Below are 22,463 nucleotides of genomic sequence, written 5' to 3'. Positions count from 1 at the left end.
TGCAATTGGAAACTGTTTGTCGTGAGCTATACAGCTACGTTATTATCTTGGACTGTGTTATTTTATTTTTATCAGGTTGTCAAGATAGAAATCATAACATGGATAAATGGTTGATTAGAGACTTCCAAAAAGACCGAGGCAATTAATGAGCGTAAGCAGAAATAAGAAGTCTTCTTTACCGACATCTGAAAAGAGTATTTCAGACTTCGAACAAACACTGGAGAATATTACGCAAGCAGACAACAAAAAGCATCGTGCAGCACAGCGTTAGTACAATGTCAACTATACTCGTAGTTTCACATACATTGGAGAAAAATCAGCCTCTGTTCCGCACTAGATAGTCTGTTACAGAATACTATTAAATCATTCGATGAAGCAATTGGATGAAACTACTGACATCACTAACACGGTTCTTCTTTTCACATATATTACATTTATAGATACAGAAGCAGTAAATGTGAAGTTCCTGTTTTGTGAATCACTACCTGCTCGAACGAGTCCAAATTGAATCTTTTCAAATTTGGATCAACTTACGAAAACTAGTAACAGAATGAAAAAGAAAAAAGAAAAATATGTTTGTGCTTGTTACGATGGAGCATGTTCAATGACTGAGAAACACATTGTGTTGTTATGAAAATTGAAGAACTAACTCCACAGTTAAAATTTGTGCTTTGTAATGTCTATCGTAAGCTTTATCTACGAGAAATACGCCTTAGCCTCTGAAGGCAATTTTAAATGAAAGTGTTATAATTGTTAACTTCCTTAAAGCGAGAGCTTTGAATGCAAAACTATTACTCCCTTTGTGCAATGAAATGAGTGCTGGACGTGATTCAGTTTTACTCCACATTGAAGTTAGATAGCTGTTGAAGTGAAATGTATTGAGTCTCCTATTCGAATTTCGTTCTTTTCTTCCAGTTCCACTCTCAGATTTGAATTATTTCAGTGATGAGCTCTAGATTGCACGATTGGCTATCTAGCACGTTTATTTCGCCGTCTCTTGTCTAACAGCTGAATAAGAGTGCGGCTTTTTTTTGAGAGAAACTTGGTTTCATGGTTCAAGAAATAGTACTCGCAGCACAGATTGTTTTCCATTGTTAGATGCTATAACTGAGAATTAATATGTTCCTCCTACTGAGTTGGCAATGAGTATCTCTAATCGTATTAACAAAAAATTGGCTGCTTACCAATGAATCCTCTCTTGGAAAGCCTAAATATTTTCCAAACGTTTCGGAACTCTCAGTTGGTTCCTTCCTCATTGACAAGGAGGAAAGGATTAAAACGGATAGGAGATAAAAGATGTAAGACAAGGAATACGTACCACTAAATGAATAAATGTAACGTAAATAGTAGATCCTGAAATGGACGAGCAGAGCGAAGTGCAAAAGGAGTGAACTGAATCGAAGAAAGTGCGGCGAAAGATGGGAATTTATCAATACTGATTTACTGTGTGTAATATAAACAAGAATTAAGTGAATTCCATGTCTTACTCCTGATCGAAATTTCTCCTTTTAAAGATCAAAATGCAAGTTATAATGTTGTTCATTGATGCATGTCTTTTTATTTATTTATTTATTTATTTATTTAAATCCTAATAATTTCAATTCATATTTCAGTAACTTTGCACCTTCTTCTGAGGACGACACTTGAGTGGTTAAATCGAGTCTTCAGACTTTCTCCATTACTTACTTGGCAAACACAACTTCTTAAGGACGCTGCTGAAATTCTATAACTCAAGCTATCACTCGAGAACTGTTGGTAATAACAAATATATTTTCTTGCATATGTATACACAGATTCAATTGACCTATGAAGAGAAACGCGATCTGCGTACACATGTGCAAGAAAATAAGTTTATTTTGGCAACAATTGTCGAGTGTATTTTAATTGTGATAATTTGAGTTATAGAATTTCAGCAGCGTCTTTAAGAAGTTGTGTTTACCAAGTAAGTAATAGAGAAAATAATCATCTGAAGACTCTATTTAACCACTCAAGTGTTACGTCCTCAGAAGATGATGGAAGTTGCTGAAATAGGCATCGAGATTATGATGATTTAAATATGTTATAAAAAAAAAAAAAAACAATAGGCTAGGTACGTGGAATTTATTTCATTATTTATAGATAATGACACATAAAATGAGTACTCTAACATTCTTGAGATATTGATATTTCCGAAAATTCTCTAATTCTTATTTTACCAATGCGTTAGTGTTAAATGTGTATTTTGTAATGTATGGAAAATTATATTACTTTTACTTTAATAAAAGCAAATGTAGCGGTGGGAATGCAATTTTGATTTGTGTACGAAAATGGCCGCCACTTAGAAACAATAAAAGATAAAAAAAAATAAAATAGCATACTCATTTAAATAGTATGTTTTGTAATGATCATGATATCAGTTTAATTTTGAACTACTACGAATGGATGGGTGCAAGATTTCATTGTTTCACTTCTTGAAATTCAGAGTAGGAGTATTCAGATTTTTAAATATCTTAAAATAGCTATCCTTTAAATACATACTTCAAAATCGTTAATGTAATGTTTTTACATGCTACGTTAAGAAGATATATAACAAAGTTTAAATTGTGCAGTACTGAATATAACACCCAATAAAGTCAAATTAATCCCTTGCACTGAAATGGCGAGTCTAGCTCGTCATGGCCTCCCGGTGCCAAATCGCACAATGACGAGCTACACTCGTCATAAAATTAAACTATTGTAGCATCACGTAGGGGTACTATATTGATGTTTTGAAAGTTATATAATGATAAACCATCTATAATACACTTTTATAACTTGTACTTCAATTGTCAGAATTCCAAAAATAAATCATAGTGGAAAGGGTTAACTCAAAAATACACCATTACCCCATCAATTAAGGTTGTGAGTTACCTCTAGGTTGCATACTGTAGCTTTAAATGGTTGTGAGATTTCTTTTTTCTTTTTCAAAATCAAACCATTGTTTTTTATTTAGTATCATTTTTAGGACGTGCACGGTATGGTGGAGAAATTTGTCCAATTTGCTTGACGGACTGCCAATTAAGTATAGAGACGAACTGTGGACACGTATTTTGCGGTAAGTTTTACTGTATTGATATATCAACTGGTGTAAATTGTACCTTATATGTTTTTGTAGAAACGTGAAGTAATGATAATTCTTACAATGTTTGTTCCATAAGACTTAGCTCACAGTGAATATCTCAATTTATTATAAGCAGGTACTGCTCTAATCATTACCGTACAGTCATATTGGAAAGATAAAAAAGCGACCCGTGACACTAAAATCGTTCAATAAAAAATTCGTTGGCTTTGTTTACAGGAAAAGGAAATTGCTTAGTATATAAATTGTTGAATTCGAGATGTATCGTGTGTTGGTCTGAGAATTTGGTATTATATATATATATATATATATATATATATATATATATATATATATATATATATATATATATAATTTTCCGAAGCTTATTTATCAGCGCACTGATAGGTTAATGTGGGATTTGGGTATGTGTAGAAAGTTGTTAATGCTGCAAAATTGGCAGTATGCCTTCCTTTGATAAGCACATCAGTTAACATCGCAGAAGCTCTTATCCATTGAAAGAACCAAATTCTTCGAGGGGCCGCGGTGGCTCAGTGGTAGATCGTTCACCTCTGGTGCTTGGGGTCCCGGGTTCGATCCCAGCCCCCGCCAAGTGAACTTTGTGGTGGACAAACACCGTGTGCGTGGGTTTTCTCGGGGATCTCCCGTTTCCTCCCACTTTCTTCATTCCACCATTTCATTCATTACTCATCATCACCGTCTCCTTTAGCCTAACCGGCACAACCGTGGGACGTAAAACTCAGATTTCATTTTCAGAACCAAATTCTTACCAGGACTCAGTCTTGATTAAATAACAACATGAAACTTCTATGCTTGATATCGGGAATAAAATCGTAGATTTTTATTCTCTATTTGATTAACTACTTAAGACAGAGCGAAATTAAGTGACTTCGAGCGTGGTCGTGTAATGGGGCTGTGAGTGACCAGTCAGTCGTTCCGCAGAATTACTGCTTCCGAGATGTCATGACGTTATCAGTGGTCTATCTATAGTGTACACAATGGGGGCAGAAGGTCTTTACAACAAACATGTTGCCCTAACTGACAGGATTGTGACCACCAGTGTAATTAGTGTTACCCTGGGTTACCATGTGAGCGCACAAACACTCCATGGATTGTTGAATGCAGATCTACATTCCGTCTCTTGTCTGGTTGTTGCTTGACGCTTGTCGTCGATAACGTCTTCGGTGTTATTGGAAGAGACTGCAGCGGTGAGACGAATGTAGGACGTGGTATTGAGTGATGAGAATCAGGCACAGTGACGGGCGAGTGCGTATCCGTAGATGGAGCAGGGAAATCTAGCGTGTGTCCGTAGCTTCCATTCAGCAAGGGGGAAGGGGGCAATAAACTACACATTTCGGATTCTTCTGCTCTTTATTCAGGGTTGTATGAATACTACATCGTACATTCGTGATGTCGCAAATCTTGCCGTCAAACACATTATGTGAACACTGTAGAACCCAGTCTTTCAGCACAGTAAGTCGTGTCACCATAACACAAATGCAATCCAACGTGTTCTGCTCTTACATACTAGATATATGAAACCAATCCTTATCAAGAAGGTATGATTTATTTGCTTGTTGGAGTTTAACGTCTCTTTTCAGCAGCGAAGCGATATGAGACGTGGACGTATAGTTTAAGGTAGAATCCGAATCACCGTGATGGGTTCAACTTTATGCATCCACCTGGAATCGATCGGAGAACTCCGTGTACCAATGAGTCACTAGACCAGCAGGTTGATCTAAGGATATGTGGGAGTCGTGCTCCGGCAACTGCCATCGTCAGTTATGTCAAGATCTATAGAGATACCGTAACTCAGACAGGCATTCAGCATCAGTACGACCGGCTACCTGCTCTACGGCTGCTTGTCTATCCGTTCGAGGTTGATTACAGGTGCTATTTACTGAATTTTATAACACCCTGTATAATGTTTGTGGTGCCTCGGACGCCTGTTGGATTCATATCCAACTATCGTTCTTTTTTCTTGTGTACCAACTGAGGAAATCCGTCAATTCTTACTAGTAGAGGTCCCTTGTATCTATATTCTTTCTACACGCGCCTTTGTCTCGGAAGGTCCAGGTTCGATTTATGGTGGTGGCTTTGTATTTCGGATCACATGTTAAGCTTTAAATCCACATCAAATACTGAAACGTAAGTTAAACTTCAAAAAAAAAATTCCTACTAGGTGTTCTTAAAGTCTGCTTGGTTGAAGTTTAGCGCCTCTTTCAGCATCTTGGCTATATGAAACATAAACTTACAGCTTGGTTCAGATACGAACTACATATCTCCCACTGGGAATCGAACCTGGGTCTTCCGCAGCGAAGACACGTGTGCTAGCCATTTATTCACGAGGGAGTTCGTGTTCTTGAAAGATGTTTTTACTATGTATATAAAAGTAAAGTTCGTAAAATTATTATTTCTAAATCCGGTGAGAATTAAATATAATAAGAATTGAAAATTTACTCTAACTTCTACACTACTTACTATTGAAATTGAAAAATTAAAAAGAAGAAAACGCTAAACTTCATAAACAAATACTGTATGTTAAGAGGTAAAAGTATTACACTATAAGTTGTCGGAAGCGCAGCAGAACACACAGAGGTCAATATCGTATGAAGTCTGCACGGACAAGAATTTTTATGATGTCGCGAGACATAGAGGTGAAGAGCATTTGATGTTCTTTTGAGGTATTGAATGCATGCAGTATCGACATGTTGCTAGTTCACTTGCTTTAGCCGCGAGGTATCTCATAGTAAGATTTTTTGCCGTTCTTGACCAGATGTTTTTAGTAGGCAAGAGATCAGGGGAACGCGCAGACCAAAAAAGCCATGGAGCATTGTGTACGTCGAGTAATTTTCAACCGAGCATCAACTCTAAATTACGGAGTTTGGTGTAGTAAGGGCGTAAGTCTGAAACATGCAGTTGGAGAAAAACGCTGTTGAAAACTTAACTAGTGTTTTTTTCTTCCATAAAACAATGTAATATGCAGCATTTTATTCCGATACTGAATTGAAATTTTACCAAGAGGCTAAACAAGCATGGCAAAAGCCACAAATGCGTTTGATGCAAAAAGGGCGTTAACTTGCTTACGCCCTTATTACATAAAACTCCTCAATTCTATGTTGTGGTCACGGTCTTTGTCTTAACTCCTACACACTTTGGAATTTCCACGGGTGAAACATTAAATCTTTTCTTTGACACCGTTCTTAGTGTGAACATACAACTTTCACTAGCAACCCTACGATGTTAATTTGTGTGAACTGCTGGCAGGATTGGCAAAAACCAGGGTTCTTATTGAAGAAACAAAAAAAAAAAAAAAGTTTTTTGTTTTTGTTTAAATCAGGTTTTTTTGTTTAAATAATTTACTCTATATATTTATATTAAGTATGGACAGAAATTAGTTTGTTTCGCCTTGGTGTTATTATGCAACAACAAGGTTATGCTAGAAGGAGTCACATAAGCTTAAAGCGGAATCCAAACCGCTTCTCGGCTTACATCCAAGAGAAATTGTCCATTTGGACACGAAACCGGTACTAATGGGTCACAAATGCGATTGCCGACTCACTCACGAAGGACTCCTGATAAAAATACGTTGTACTGATCTTTACATAGGCCTACTTGTTAATATAATTGTCAAGAGTCATATCAGAAGGACAAAAAGATAAACAGTTACACAAGTAAAAACATTGTACAGAAGTATATATAAATCAAGAAACTCCCGCGTGAGCCATTGGGAAAATCCTATTATTATTTTAAATGTATTTGTATGTAAAATTTTAATGTCAACGTATCCTAATCGCTACGCTAAAACTGAGGTATTAAATTACAAATTTGGTATGTAGATATCATTCAATAAAATTAAAACCAAGTCAAATCCAAGCTGTTGTTGGAAGCTACGTAAGCAGTTGATAAATTTTGCCAATTTCTATCAATATATTTAAGCAACCTTGGCTTCTTTATAAAACAACAGGCATTCATTCAAGTAGAAATATATAATTTGGTTTCATTTCGTATGTTTAGGCTTAACATCCTTATGAAATACCAAGGTTATCACGGAGAAGACTTTTGCTTAGAGGGACACCTCGAATCGCTACTTGGTTTACACTTGCAAGATGGGTTGTGGTTCGACCGAGAATTGAACACGGGACCCCTTGATTAAAAGGTGAAAAGTAGATAAACGTAATGCGGATGGTTTGATATGTGGAAACGTCACCTTGAAGTTCACACGATTTAAAGCATTTTTCGTTCTTTGTTTTTTGGTTTAAACCAGCCAACCCTGACTGCTGGTGAGCATTGTCCGTATCACGGCTACGATATTATCTGATGGACAGTCACTTCTTCGTGTGTCAAGAACGAAACCTGTTGTAATAAGCTTCATTTGACAGTTTTTGATTGTCTCCGGATGGATTGTGTCACTACTTGCTCGCATTGTACAGCACTGTCTCTGTATGGCAAGTACAGATTTGAGATTTCTTCACTTCATAGCGTGAAGTAATCTGAGCTCGCTTGTAAACAGCTAATCTACTGGCCATGTTCGCTTTCATTTTCTGGCTCTCGACAACTGAAAAATAAAAGATGAAGTCATGTTTAGCGATGTATGTGTACGATTACTATCATTGTATTTGATTAAATATGACAAAACGTATAGCGATAATTCGCTACCTAATATATCCTTACGTGTCTTATATGATACATAACAAGAGAAAATGTTTTCTTACCAGCGCATATGTTAATGTTGTTGTTGACTAACCAAATCCTATGATTTGTAAAATTTTTGGTTAGAATTGCGTCACAATATTTAGCTGTCTTCCTGTTCATACCTTTTTTTATCCAGTTACTGCTGCAAGCAAAAAATCAACATGTGTTTTCAGTGTCTTAACTTCTTGACGAATATCAATAATAGGAATTTGATTTCTGAGGGATTTTTATGTCATGCTTGTATTACATACCAGAATCTCAAAGCTGTTTATTGATTGATAAAGATCCAAAATCTTGATCTAAATACACGAAACATCTTTAAAATGTCGAGAGCTTGTCTTTTTATGTTTTTATTTAAACATTTGTAAAACAGGGTGGAGAGAAGTAAGTGTTAAATATAAAACGCAGGTTCAAAGTAACGATTTTAAAATTTTAGCGAATTTTTAAATACATTTTCAGAACTCTTAATAGACTTAAAAATATTCCTATCTAAATAGAACTGAGTTTTCATTCACTCTTACAAAGAAGATATCTTGTGACCTAGAATATCACAAGTTGTAGGAGTTGTCGATTAATTTCGGAGTTATTTGGATCGTTCGTTCTAAAGTATGGGTTTTGAGAAAATGTAAGAAAATTTCGTGTTTTGAAGTTTGGTATCCCTTTGTAAAATTTAATACATCGATGCATATCTAGAATGTAATATTTTCCAGGGTATATGTGTATCTCATTAGTTAGAAGTAGAAAGAAACATTAGATATTTCTTCCTTTTAGGGCGATGTCTCATGGATTATAGTGCAACTACGAATTGGATGAGGCCGTTCCCATGTCCAGTATGTAGGCAGACTGTGAGTATTGAGATGATGTTGCACACAATTTACTTAGCTATTGATGATTTTCTGATGTTACTTGAATTTATAGAGGGTGTCTATAAAGTCTGGGTACATGGGGAAAAAGCACATTTTAGCAATTTAATGTTAATAAATAATATTTTCAACATGATTTCCGTGCTGTTCAATGCATAATTTGGTGCGCTTTGCAAGATTAAGGTGAACTCGATGGAATAGGTCTGAATTGCCGCCGATTTCAACACACTGACTGGTAATGCGTTCTGTCAGGTGGTTTAAATTTCTGATCTTCATCGAGTAAACTTTCTCTTTCAGCATACCCCAGAAAAAGAAATCAAGGGGAGAAAGGTCTGGCGAACGAAGGGACCAGTCCACATGACCTCTTCTCCCAATCCAGTGAGGAAAATTGTTATTGAACCAATCTCTAAGAGCTGCAAGAAAATGGGTAGTAATGGGACTTCTCCTTTGCCAAGATTTTGTGGATGGTAGACCTTGGAACACCCAACTCAGTGGATGTCCGACGAAGCGATTTCTTTGGGCTGGGATAAACCTTACCCAAGACAGCCTCTTCCGTTTCGTCTGAAGTCATTTGTCGTCCGGATAAGGGGTTTGTCCAACACACTGCCTGTTTTTTAAACTTGGTGATTAATTTCCCGACGGCAGTAAAACAAATAGGTTGACGATGAGGGTGTCGAAGGTTAAATTCGTCCGCGATTTTTAGCGATACGATCATCCTTCTTTTCCACTTAGTACCAACTCGACTCCTTCTTCTTTAGACAGAGCCATCATTCAATCTGGAAAGAAACAAAAACAAATTATTGGAATTCTCTGTACCCAGACTTAATGGACACACTGTAGAATTATTACAGTCATAATCAGACTGTTTGTTTGAAGATAATTTTTCCTTCTTTCTTTAAAGTGTTTCCTACTTTGTGTCTATCCTTTAGTGAAAAATTTTGAAGTAATCACCTCAGAAATAGGCCCTCGGACCAAACGAAACCCCAGTTACACAGAAAAAGAATGGTGACGTCTAGCACGCTTCTTATAACACATCATCACTCACCGGTTAAGCTTGATTTCAGAGAGATAATAATAACTGCCGTTAGAGAATGATCGTGTTTTAGAAAATATATCGTTGAAGACCAAACTCATGGAAGACTATACAGTGTGAATTGGATTATATATATTAAACTGATACATGCATATCAACTGAAAATGTAGAAAGGCGCATGCTGAACATAGCTGAACAACGAATAAGAGTATGGAGAGCGGGTTACATTAACACACTCTCATGTAATATTGTGAGTTAATATTGTATTGCATTTATAATTTTTGAACTATTACAAATATAACTTTTATAATATAAAAATAGAATCAAACCATATGTAGTTTAAAAATCGATTTCGAATATTAACCTTCGGATACTCAAGGGGGGTAGAAATGTACTCCATGTATATATTTTGCTGTATATTTTATGTCACAGACACCCGTGATTGACTAGCGTTCTTTACATTGTGGGCCGGACTGTAAGGAAACTAATTTCCTCAGTAACGATTATGTTGTAAGCTAATCTGCTTACCTATGTGGCTAAAACTACACTGGGTACATTTGTACCTTCCTTGGATATCTATGTTACCATATTTGTTTCAAGTATTTTATTGTTGTATTTTATTATTGTAAAGAGCAAAGTAAAAAATAGGTAATATTAGAGCCTATTGCAATGTATCGTTGCAATATTGCATTCATATTGCAGATTTGCAACCTTTCCTTCCACTAAAACATTGCGAAATTAATACAGTTTTATAGCGTATAAACAAAGTCCCGTTTTGCTAACCTAATCTACCTAAACTTACCTACACTAACAAAACCAACATAGCCTAACAAAGTAGAACCCAACATAAACTAACATACAATATTATCGGTGCCACAAATAAGGATGTTTCTAACTGCAAAAATTTGTATTAGGAAAATTTGTATTTACTCTGTGTGGTTTTTCTTGGAAGGCAAAAGGTTTCTAGAACTACGTGATGGATCATCATCTTTGTCCAGGTTGTAAGGGTCAAAAGTTAGGAATCGAATTCGTTAGTGGAGGTTATGTTCAAACAATAAGTGCTAGAAATTAACCTTTTAACGTTTATCCCTAGAGAACAAAATGGTATTAGACAGTGAGAAGAAGTTTTCTGCAATGGGTGAAGCGTCCAAAGAATACATGTCATCTGAATCCTTAGCTCTCTACCAAAATTAGAAGTCATAGAAATCCGCTACAATTTCCGGCTTCAATTGATCTAATATGGCCATAACGATTAGAGATAGCAATTTAGGATCAGTCTAATGTTTAAACAAAAAATATCATATTCTTTCTTAACATTGTGTTCAAACCGGTGACAGTCACTTCCGGTTTAACGCTTATCGCTGTAGACTGAAAACTTTAATAGATAGCGAGAAACGCTTTTTGGACTCGATTTAGCGTTGCTGGAATAGATGTCCTCGTCTCCTTTAACCCTCTGTTCAAACTGGAAGGTGAAAGATATGATAGCTCAGTGATAGAGCTCATACCTCTAGTGCGTGTAGTCCCTGATTCGAACCCGGCCAGGTAAATTTGTGGTGGACGACATCGTCTCTGCGGTTTTTCTCGGGATACTCCCGTTTCCTTGTAAAATCTTATTCATTCCACCAGTTCTTCCATCATTCACTTGGTTTAATCACCCGTTTGCTGTAGCCTAAAGGGCATAATTATGAGACGTTAAACTGAAAGATTTCATTTCTTTGTAACCGAAGTGGCAGAAATCAACATTTTTGACTTTAACGTTGATCACTACCTAGGTATATAGTAAAAACGGTAATAAATAGCATGAAGTTGTTTTTTGTAATCTATTAAGCGTGTCAAGAATATATTCCACTTTCACTCTAATCTCTCTATTAAAATCGTAAGTGGTAGAAATTACTTCCACTTCCTGTTTGAATATTAAGAAAATATCACGCCATACAAACCTGGATCCTTCACGTGGTGTACACGTGACACTACTTCTTATCGCATATCTCCGTAAGATCCTTCCTCATACTTTCGTCCCACCTTCTTGAAATGCCTCTTTTTTCTTACGCACCCTGAAGAGGATTGTGTATACCATCCGTATTTTGTATGCGAGCGACATATCGCACCTGTCTTTAAACCTGAATTTTTGAGCTTTATCTTACAATGTTAGTAAATTATTCGTGAAACCAAACTATATTACATTACGTTTTCTTGTTACAAGATTTTGGACGAATTAGACACTTCCACATATTAAGATACATGTATACGACGTATAACATGAAATACGACATTTAACACAACATTTAATTCATCTATCTATTAATTTTTTGTCCGTCGTCTCGGTTAAAGGGTTTTGCCCTTTCTTCGGGTGAGTGCTTCAGATATATAAAAGTTGGATTGAACTTTAATGTGGTTGGTCTAAGAGGTTACATATATTTATTATTTTTTTTCATTCATTAATTACATATTTATACAGAGGGGTGATTGAAGGATAAGAAATAACATATAATGACGTGCAAGCATAATATAATGGGAGACCAAGTGTGCAACGGTAAGATTGTAGAAAAAAAAATACATTTATTAGCATGCCATGCTGAGTTATGACGAATGTAAAACTGGAATGAATATAGTGTAGGGTGTAATAGGCAGAGAAGTAGATAAAGATGAGATGCAGTGCTCTGAACGCCGCATCACATGGATTTGTTAGTACTGACGAATGCAAATTATCTTCTGTTCCTGGGGCGATTCAGGAACTGATGAAGACAGACGAATCCCATGTTAATAGGTAGTTGCGGTGCATTTGATGGGTAGATGAATGATGAAAGCTCACGTGGTTCCTAGATGTGAAAGATTTCGGGATCCACTACAGCATCATCCAGTTGCAAATGATAAAGAGTCATGAAGTGCTGTAGGGGACTATCAACGTAAGTTGATGGTGCGTTGTAATCCCGATCGTATCGTAGGATATCAAGTAACATGGGATGTTGCTGGTCAATTCTCTTGCAAACGTACTGAGTATGAAGCTGTTCGAGATGATGCAATAAAAGTGGAAAATCAATCAGCTCGTAAAGTAATCGTGTCGGATGCGATGTGCTAGGCGTAGAGCGTGACGCTCTAAGATAGCCAATTTCTGATAGAATTTTGGCGGTGCGGATGTCCAGGCAGTATGTCCATCTGTTAGTGTACTGCGCATAAAGGCCTTATATGTATTAAGGACTGTTAGTGGTTTTAGCCCCCATGTTATACCGACTAATCGCTTGAGGAGGTTGAGTCGATTTTGTGCTTGGCGTATGATCTTAGTGAGGTGGGGAAGCCAAGTAAGTGTGGAGTCAAATATGACACCAAGATAAATGAGAGTATTTGACGCCAGGACAGGTGTATGATCTACTTGGAGGTTTAATCGACTTGGATTCCTGTATATTCGTGAACGACGTCTACGTGGCAGGAAAACAATAGCCTGAGTTTTCGTAGAATTAATACTTAACCGCCATACATTACACCAGTGAACGAATGCGTCAATTGCCGTTTGCATGGTTTTACTGATGGATTGCATTGTGCGGGCCGTCGTGAAAAAGGCGGTGTTGTCAGCAAACTGAAATATGTTTATGTTGTTTGGAACAACAAGGTCGGCAATATACAATAGGTATAGTAGAGGAGACAGTGACGAGCCTTGAGGAACGCCAGATTGGAGGAAGATTGGATGAGAAAGTGTTCCGTTAATAGAGATATATGCTAGCCGCCCTAATAAGAAAGAATGGATGAATCTGATATATGAGGATGGTAGGAAATAGTTATGAAGTTTGTATTGTAAACCAGGGTGCCAGACTTTGTCAAAAGCTTTTTCTAGATCAAAGGCTACCAGACAAAAAGGAAAACCTGTATTGTGTTGATTGTAAACAGCCGTAGATAGTCGTAATAACTGATCCAGCGTACTAAATTGAGGTCGAAAACCGTCTTGATGAATAGGAAGTATATTAATAAGCCTTTTCCAAAATCAATGCAAATGAATTGTGCTGCCATCTTTGTACTTCTTTTAAACTATACGTTTGTAGACGTTTATATGTTTGTGGCCAATCCTTTCGACAATGAGATCCCGGAAACTACAGGCTCTAGAAAGATGACGTTTTTACTGATCGATTGCAAATTTAATGTAGATTGTCTAGTTCTGATTGAACATTTAAAAAAAAATACCATTGTTTCTTTATTACATTTTTACGAATACAATGGAAGTGTTGACATTAGAAAAAAACTAAAGCATCATATCCTACCCATTATACTTTCCAACATCACTTAATTGTATATGAGGGTTGCATACCTCTCATGTGTTTGTTTTATGGTCAAATGATAATGAAAAACGAAGGATAACCGTTTCTTCACTCTAAGTTGAATCTTTATTGTTTGGAGTGTTTTGCCCAATGAACACCATATATCACTGACATTATAATTAATTGCGTGTGTAAAGTATTTGTTTATTACATACTGGATGCAAGAAGAAAGAAGACACTGATCATACATGAATTAAAAATTCCAACCGGAAGTAGGCTCAAATCTTGCAAACGGTGTGAGATATTGAAAAAGTAATCGAAAAAAATCTCCACTTTATGGTATCTCTTGCCAATTTTTATCAAGAGGTCTTTCACTTATGTTTGTAAAGGGACATTTACAGATGTGCGGAATAACAAGGAGATTCATGCTCATATGTGAATGATGCGCTGTGTAGAGAGCGCAGGTTCAGCTAGTCTATATATTAAAATGCTAGGTTTATATGTTTGTCCGCAATCCTGTCGACAATAAGATCTCGAAAACCACACGTGCTGGAAACGTGCCGTTTCCACTGGTCGGTTCCAAATTTTGTGTAGATTGTCCAGTTCCCATTCAGATTTTCAAAAACCGTGTCGTTATCGTTCTATTCAATATTTTAGGGGCCGTTTCGAGCCCATAAGATTAACATTGTTGCAGGCCGAAACTACGGTATTAGGCAACCAATAGACAAGTTAAGTATGACTGGTTGATGGACATTGCAGACACTCTGCTTAATTCTGAATGGCAAAACCTATTGCTTGCTGGCAGGTTCAAATGTCTCAAGAGATGCAATGAGGCGTACTCAGACGGATATGGATTTATTAGAAAAAATATTTCCACTTGATACCCTATTACTACAAACTCTCTACAACATCTATACATAGCAATTCACTTTCTTTGTGAGTCTTCTATCCTTTACTTGTGTGAGTAAGGAAGACATACACAGTGGGAAGGAGATTCGTGGTCATAACAGAACGATGCGCTGAGTAGACAGCGCAGGTTCAGCTAGTCTATATATTAAAATGCTAGGTTTATATGTTTGTCTCCAATCCTTTCGACAATGAGATCTCGAAAACCACAAGTGCTAGAAACGTGCCGTTTTCACTTGTCGATTCCAAATTTTGTATAGATTTTTCCAGTTATAATTGAATATTTAAAAAAAAATGGCCAGTATTTTTTATTACATTTTTTTTACGACTACATTGGAAGTATTGAATATTAAAAAAAAATATCATATGGGTTATACATTCCAACACCACATAATTGTATACAGGGGTTGTATATCTCTCAGGCGTTATTTTCATGGCGAAATTCTAATGAAAAGCGAAGGATAACCATTTCTCCAGTCTGAGATGAATCTTTATTGTTTGGAGTGTTTTGCCGAATGAACACCATATATCACTGACATTATAATTAATTTTGTATATGTAATGTATTTGCATATTACATATTGCATGCAAGAAGAAATAAAACACTGATCATACATGAATTAGAAACTCCAACCGGAAGTAGGCTCGTATCTTGCAATCGGTGAGAGAGATTGAAAAAATAATCTAAGAAATCTTTCCTTAATGGTACTCCTTGCCGATTTTTATCAAGACATTAGTTATACATTTAAAAAATCAATAAAGCAAAAGTAGCAATTAAAATCGAGACCATAGAAGCCTACAATATAGGAATTATTGACACATGTTGGCACAAGATTAAGAATCATTTATTATGACACGGGTGGCAGGTGACGGAGAGGTGTGTGGTGAAATTGAAATGACATATGTAGATATTCATTTCGGTTCGGGAAACAAAGGAGAAGTGCAACTGAGGAGGTTTAAAATTCAAATTTCACAGTATCTGTTATATAAAATCTGTTCACCGATTTTGCACATTCCTGGTGCAAGTATACATCTTTGGTCTGGAAATGGTCATAGGTGTTTATACTCATGTTAGCGCAAAGAATATTAACGCAATAATAATAATAATAATAATAATAATAATAATAATAATAATAATGTCTCAAAATTCAAAATCAGCATCATCACGTAAAATCGGCTTGACCCGATTTATTTTCATCTCGTGTTCGACGCCTTTTCCTTTTGAGAAATTTGGAAATATATGCATACAGGGTGGACAGTTTATCTTTATACGCCCTTGTAACTTTCCAACTAACAGACAAAAGCCTCTAAAATTTTGTATCATGCAAACATCAGCAGGGGGACATTGTTTGAAATAGTCTGTGACTCTACCAGGTTAACACTGTTGCCAACACAACATAAAGTTATACTTTTCAAATGGCACTATGTCATGCTTTTACATGTTACAAACGTACTTGTTAAACGAAAAATTGCAGCACCACATTTCTTATCCACTGTTGCAAACTGTATATACAGAGTGAATTTTTGAACTTGAGATTGCATCATATCTAAAGAAATGAACATCGGAAGAAAAAGTTTGAAATGAAAAGTTAATATTTTGGAGAGAGAAATTCATCTCTGATTAAATTAGACCCTCTGAGTGTGGAGTGGGGTAGGGCGGGGGATAAACTGAAAACTTAAACGTGAACCCTCAGTTTTTATTGGAAATTCGGATTGTACGAGAAAAAATAAGTTTTTTTTTTTTTTTTTTAACTCGAATCATGATAGATAGCGCTGTAATCAGTCAAAACTAGTTTCAGTAAGATTTCTTCGATTGGGAGCTCCCACGTTTCATTCCAGAATAAATCTGTGATAAGCAGTATCAATCTTTTGTCTTAAACGTTTTCCCGACTCAGGTGGCGTGGACAATTGCTGTGCATTCGGGTGCCAATGCCAGTGTTGGGTAAGTTACTTGTAAAAATGTAACGCGTTTCAAGTTACTTTACTTTCTCTTAAAATGTAACGCGTTACTTGCCCCAAAAAGTAACTGTTACTTTACTTCGAAAGTAACGCGTTACTTTTAGCTCCGAAACTTTAAAAATGTGAAAAAAAATTATGACTTCAATTTTCCGTAGTACTATTACTACTGCTATTATTATTATTATTATTATTATTATTATTATTATTATTATTATTATTATTATTATTATTATTATTATTATTATTATTATTGCACGTGCACGTTCTGAATCGCTTTATGTGAATGCAAGGACAAATTTTTACTTGATATATGAACATTTTCATATAATGTAACATTGATAAAATGCCATACTGCGTTACTCGTAGTGATGGACACGAGTGAGTTCGAGCGAGTTTTCTTTGACACTCGATTCGACTAGAAACAGACATCTTTGAGCTCGACCCGAGAACTCGACTCGAAAAATTTCCTCCAACTCGACTCGAATTGGGGTCGAGTTTCGAGTCGACTCGAGCCAAATTCAGGGGGTGCGGTGGCTCAGTGGTAGAGCGTTCACCTCCGGTGCTTGGGGCCCCTGGTTCGTTCCCAGCTCGCGTCGTGTGAACTTTGTGGTGGACAATCACCGTGCTCGTGGGTTTTCTCGGGATTCTCCCGTTTCCTCCCACTTTCTTAATTCCATCATTTTACTCATTTCTCATTATCACCGTCTCCTTTAGCCTAACTGGCATAACCATGGGACATTAAGCTTAAAGATTTCATTTCATTTCGAGCCAAATCCGGTATGTAGTTCCGAGTACATTCTTCAAGTACATTACATAGACAGTATAATTATTATCAATGACACTACTACTACTACAACTTATTATTATTATTATTATTAATTATAACAACACTGTATATAAACATGAAAGATAGGCGCTTTGTATTTGAATACTAAAAAGCTAGTTGATTGCCAACCTCGGTAGTCGTGAATTCTAGGAGTCAAGGACATTGTTCACAAACTTCTGAATTGGGTTGAGGGTCTAGGTTGAATATTCGAGCTCGAGCCAAACACTGTTAAAAGTTATAGGGCACTGGCCAAATATCTTCAGAACTGTTCGGCCCGGGTTTAGAATTGTCAACGACTCGAACAGCTCGGCTCACAGTTCATTCACTATCGACCCGAACCGAGAAGTAAGCCGAGCCAACAGCTCACCCAACCGACTCGGCTAGAGCCTTCGGATCAGTTGAGCCAAACCGAGCAAATGGCTCATCCCTACCAAGCCAGCTCAAGCCGATGGTTCGCCCCAAGTGAGCCGGCTCGAGCCATCTTCTCAGTTGAGCTGAGCCGAGCTGAACTTGTTATAAAAAAATCTCTTGTGGTTTCGCTATCGAGACGAGACGAGATGCGAGCCGTGTCCCTTTTCGTGAGCAACACTAAAAGTATTCCATATTACTGTTTAGCTTACATTTCTCATGGCTTGCGTTTTCCAGTGTAATCAGGCCATGATTTCAAGACGACTTAAAACGAACGAGTTATTTATAAACTCGACTCGAGGATATTACCCTTGACTTGACTCGAAACTCGACTTGAATTCGAGTCGAGTCGAGTCGAGTTTTAGCTTGACTCGTGCTCATCCCTATGCGTTAGAAAAAATGGTTGCTTATTATTATTCTGTTGAACTAATTATATAATAATAACAATGTTGTTATGTAAAATTAAAAATAAAGAATATGGAGAAACATTACACTACTTTTTAATCAACGGGACTCTAGGATAAGCAAACTGATCTGAAAGAACTCCAATATTACATACCATCAGCAAACTATTTTCTAGTAATAAAGTAGGCCTGCTCATCAGAACACATTTTATTCATATTAACACCTTACTGTAAATCGTTAATTATGGCACCCTAGTTGTTGATAAATATTTTCCGCCGGGGCACTTCAGACACTTTACTTTTAAATTCTGCCCACCATCATTCTCAAATCTTAAGAAAAAAGTATTCTTTCAAATGTTCCAACGGTAAAATATTTTCGTTCTCCATCTTTATAAAAACAACACCAATCAAAGTAAAATAGACCACCGGTATCATTGCACTCCTAGTTCACTCGCTGAATGTATTGATTTGGAGCTGTCAAAATATATGACAAAATCGTTCAGGTGCTTCCAATCAGTACACGTGATTTCCCTAAGACTGTCCTCATCTTCAAAAAACAGCAAGTGGCACTACGAACTTATCTGTTTCTCTGTGTGTCTGTGACTGTCGGTCACTGACATACGTAGATCATACTCGATTGTTTCATTCTGAGAAATTCACTTACAGGAAAGAAACATTTGTTTCCGAAAAAAATATACATATATTGTAGTTACTCATCCGAAATGTAACGCGAAAAAGTAACGCAAACTAGGTACGTTACTTAAAAAGTAACGCGTTACTTGCGTTACGTTACTTTCCAACCCTGGCCAATGCAGTTAAGTGCAGTCTTCGGTGGTAATCGTAGTTGGCTTCGTTCTACACATGTATAGAAAATAATGTGTTTTTGCATGTCTGTCACCAGATTTTCGCATATAAAGGAGTCGCCTATAGCCACCTAGTTTGGTACACAAATAATCCTTCATTAGATGTAATCTCGTACAAAGCAGTTTTTTTCGATTGTCGGCTTGGGGAGGTTGGAGGGCACTAAATGTATGCATAAAAGAAGAGGATAAATACCAGGAAGGATAGATATTAGTGGTGGTGGATTGGAGTTTAGCATTCCTTTCAGTAGCAAGGCTACAGCTTAACGGGGAATCCGAACCGCATGAGCTCCCGTCGGAAATCGAACTCAGATCTCCCTCTCCAAACTCGCGTACACTAACCATATAGCCACAAGGGAGCTGCCAACGGATATTAGTATCAAATTTATATTCTTCGGGGTCACTGAGATGAATAGTGATAATACAGACGCCGCTCAAATCTTAAGTTTATTCCTCATAGTCACGGTAGGAAGGGTGAAAAATAGCATGTCCATAATGACCATATTAGTGTCGAATCCATAGTTTTAAGGATGGCTAAGCTGTTTGGTGATAGTACAGATGATATTTGAACCCAAGTTTAGGCAAGAAGGAATATGCCAGCTGGCCGGGGAATTAATTTTCGAATTTTATAGGATTGGGGGGGGGGGAGTTCAAAATATATGTACGTAAAAGAAAAGAATAAATATCCGGTACGACATTTATTAATATCAAAGCCATAGTTTTAAGGCTCACTGAGATAAATAGAAACACTTCCGACACCATTCAAGTTTAACCCTCATTGTCATAAGGAGCGAGGGGTTGCAATTCAAGACGTCCAAAGTAGCCAACATTAGAGTCGAATCCATAGTTTGTGGCTTCTGGAAGCTGATAGGTGGCAATTCCGATGAAGTAATAAATTGTGAATTCATATTCTTTCTCTTTTCCTTATTATACTTTCTAACTCATAGACAGAGTGGCGTAGAGCATACTTTTCTCTTCAAGTTCTTCCCAGGTGTTTGTCTCCCTAAATGATTAAAGTGCGCACTTTCTATCCTGGGATCTGGTGAACGTGCTAGTCTTGGTAAAAATCTGAGTAGTAATTTGGATAAGTTAAGCACTAGATTCTGTCTCATATAGCCTGAAAAAGAACATTAAACGGCAATCAGTAAATAACCTATTGCCTCTAACGGATCTCCCATATCACATGTTTACGTTTGAATCTTTCCTAGTTGTTAATGAATACACTTAATGTTTTACTACATTGCAACTTTCGTTATCATTAAAGCCTAATCCGAGTATATTCATTATATTGTATACTTATTGAAATATCATGTTCAAATTCAAAACGTCTTCTGTGAAATATGTGCGATCTCACGACATAATCATCTTCTTTGTGTTGGGAATTTTCAAAGAAAGAAGAAAAAAAAATGTATTAAAGAATGTAGTAGATGGTACACAGCATTCGTGTAATTTTGAATTTGTGCTGACAATTTTGTACTGTAGGCGATTGAGAAAATCGTACAAGTTCAACTGAGCTCATCTGATCGGGATCAAATTTGGCATTGTGATGGATCTTGACTTGCTATATAAGCGTGTTGTATATTATGTTGTGCAGGCTTATGGTTCCCGAGTTATACACAATCGAATTTCTAAATCATTGGACATAACAAAAACATAATAAATATCAGTTGAATAGCAATTGAAGGTCAGTCGTGGACAGAAAAAATAAAAACCCGAATAAAAATAAAATCGAATGAAAGACTTTCACAATTATGCACAGTCACTTGTAATTAATGCAGAACTTACGTATGAAAAGAAATGAGAAAGAAACTTCAGTGGCATTTTGCTGACATTTCAGAAATTTATGCTTTTTATTTAACACAGCACCAGTGTTCCATTTGGGTATTAAATATTCGTCATTAAATTCACACCAACGTTCCGATCTCATAATATTTGGATATCACTATCTCAATATTATCAATTCGTCAAACTCACTCAACCTCACATTTACGTCACCATTCCGATGTCACATTCACACCATGAGGTTGAGGTTTGACGAAAGAGTTTTGAGCTAGTAAGCTCCGATGGATTGGGTTTGGATACCTTTGGTCCCGAAAGTTTGGGACATATATATATATATAGTAAAAAAATGTCCTTCATTTGATTGTTAGATTTTTTCGTTCAAGACTGATCTTTTAAACAGTATTGGTTACGTTTTTGTTATACTTAATGAATTGAGTTAGAATTTTGATTGTCCATAACTTGAGAACCAAAAGGCTATAGAACTTAATATTTCACACACATAACAGGTCGAGTTCTGCCATCTTGTCAAATTTGATCCCAATTGAATGAGTTCGGTGTATTTTTTTTTTTTTCTTTCTTTCTTGCAAATATGATTCAAAAATGTGATCGCATATAATTCGGGAACCAAAAGCGTGCACAACATAATATTTTGCACGCTTATATATCATGACAAGGTCTACTACAGTGCCAAGTTTTAATCACAATCGGATGAGTTCGGTGTATGTTTTCTTATTTTGTAATGTACGACTCAAAATTTGAACACCCATAACTCGGGAACCGAAAGCCTGCTTAACAAAAATTTCACACGCTTATATCTCACATCAAGTTCTACCACTGTTCTAAGTTTGATACCGATCGGATGAGTTCAGTTGAACTCGTACAAATATGCTGTCCATTTTCCAGGGAAAATCAAATAAAAGACGAAAAATAAATCAGTTAAATTTAAATCTACAATTATGTTGTGTAACAAACGATTCACACACTGTTTCATTTAAGTAACAAGTTTTTGGCCAGGGCAATTTTTGTCAATTGAAGCTAGAATCTTGAATTTTATTTCTCTCCGATTCTAACTGTAACGTTTTACTGTTTATCTGATTACTTTTGTTATCAATATTACAGATCTTTCGGACGCTCTGAACCACTTAGTTATATGTTTAGAAAGTAAATTTCTATCTTTGTAGAATTTAGAAAATGCTATTGATAAACGAGGGAGTCCTCCAAGACTTTTCGTATAGCTCCGAAATTTGTGGGTACAATTCATGACATCATAATTACTGACCGAAATTTATACCCTGTAAGAAAAACCTTGAAAGAACTAAATAGTATTTTATGAATATAAAGCGGCTTATTTTTCTAAATTATCATGTTGTCTATTGTCAAGTC

At 36.4% G+C, this 22,463-nt stretch overlaps 1 protein-coding gene across 3 annotated transcripts in view; it reads left to right on the top strand.

The window, feature by feature from the left end:
- Nucleotides 1-22,463, top strand: part of LOC145688438 (E3 ubiquitin-protein ligase RNF170-like) — a 70,869-nt gene that overhangs the window by 14,219 nt on the left and 34,187 nt on the right. For 2 of the 3 annotated variants that reach the window (XM_081762670.1, XM_081762672.1), the window contains exons 3-4: nucleotides 2,972-3,073; nucleotides 8,564-8,637. In XM_081762670.1, the coding sequence (XP_081618796.1) occupies nucleotides 2,972-3,073; nucleotides 8,564-8,637 (176 nt within the window). The remainder of the gene's footprint in view (nucleotides 1-2,971; nucleotides 3,074-8,563; nucleotides 8,638-22,463) is intronic. The other variant, XM_081762671.1, reaches the window with a different exon arrangement.

This window comes from Thermobia domestica, chromosome 6 (genome assembly GCF_964235325.1).
Source record: "Thermobia domestica chromosome 6, izTheDome1.hap1.1, whole genome shotgun sequence".
Lineage (NCBI taxonomy): Eukaryota > Metazoa > Arthropoda > Insecta > Zygentoma > Lepismatidae > Thermobia > Thermobia domestica.
The sequence above is the reverse complement of the archived record's forward strand: the minus strand, read 5'-3'. Positions and strand labels throughout refer to the sequence as shown.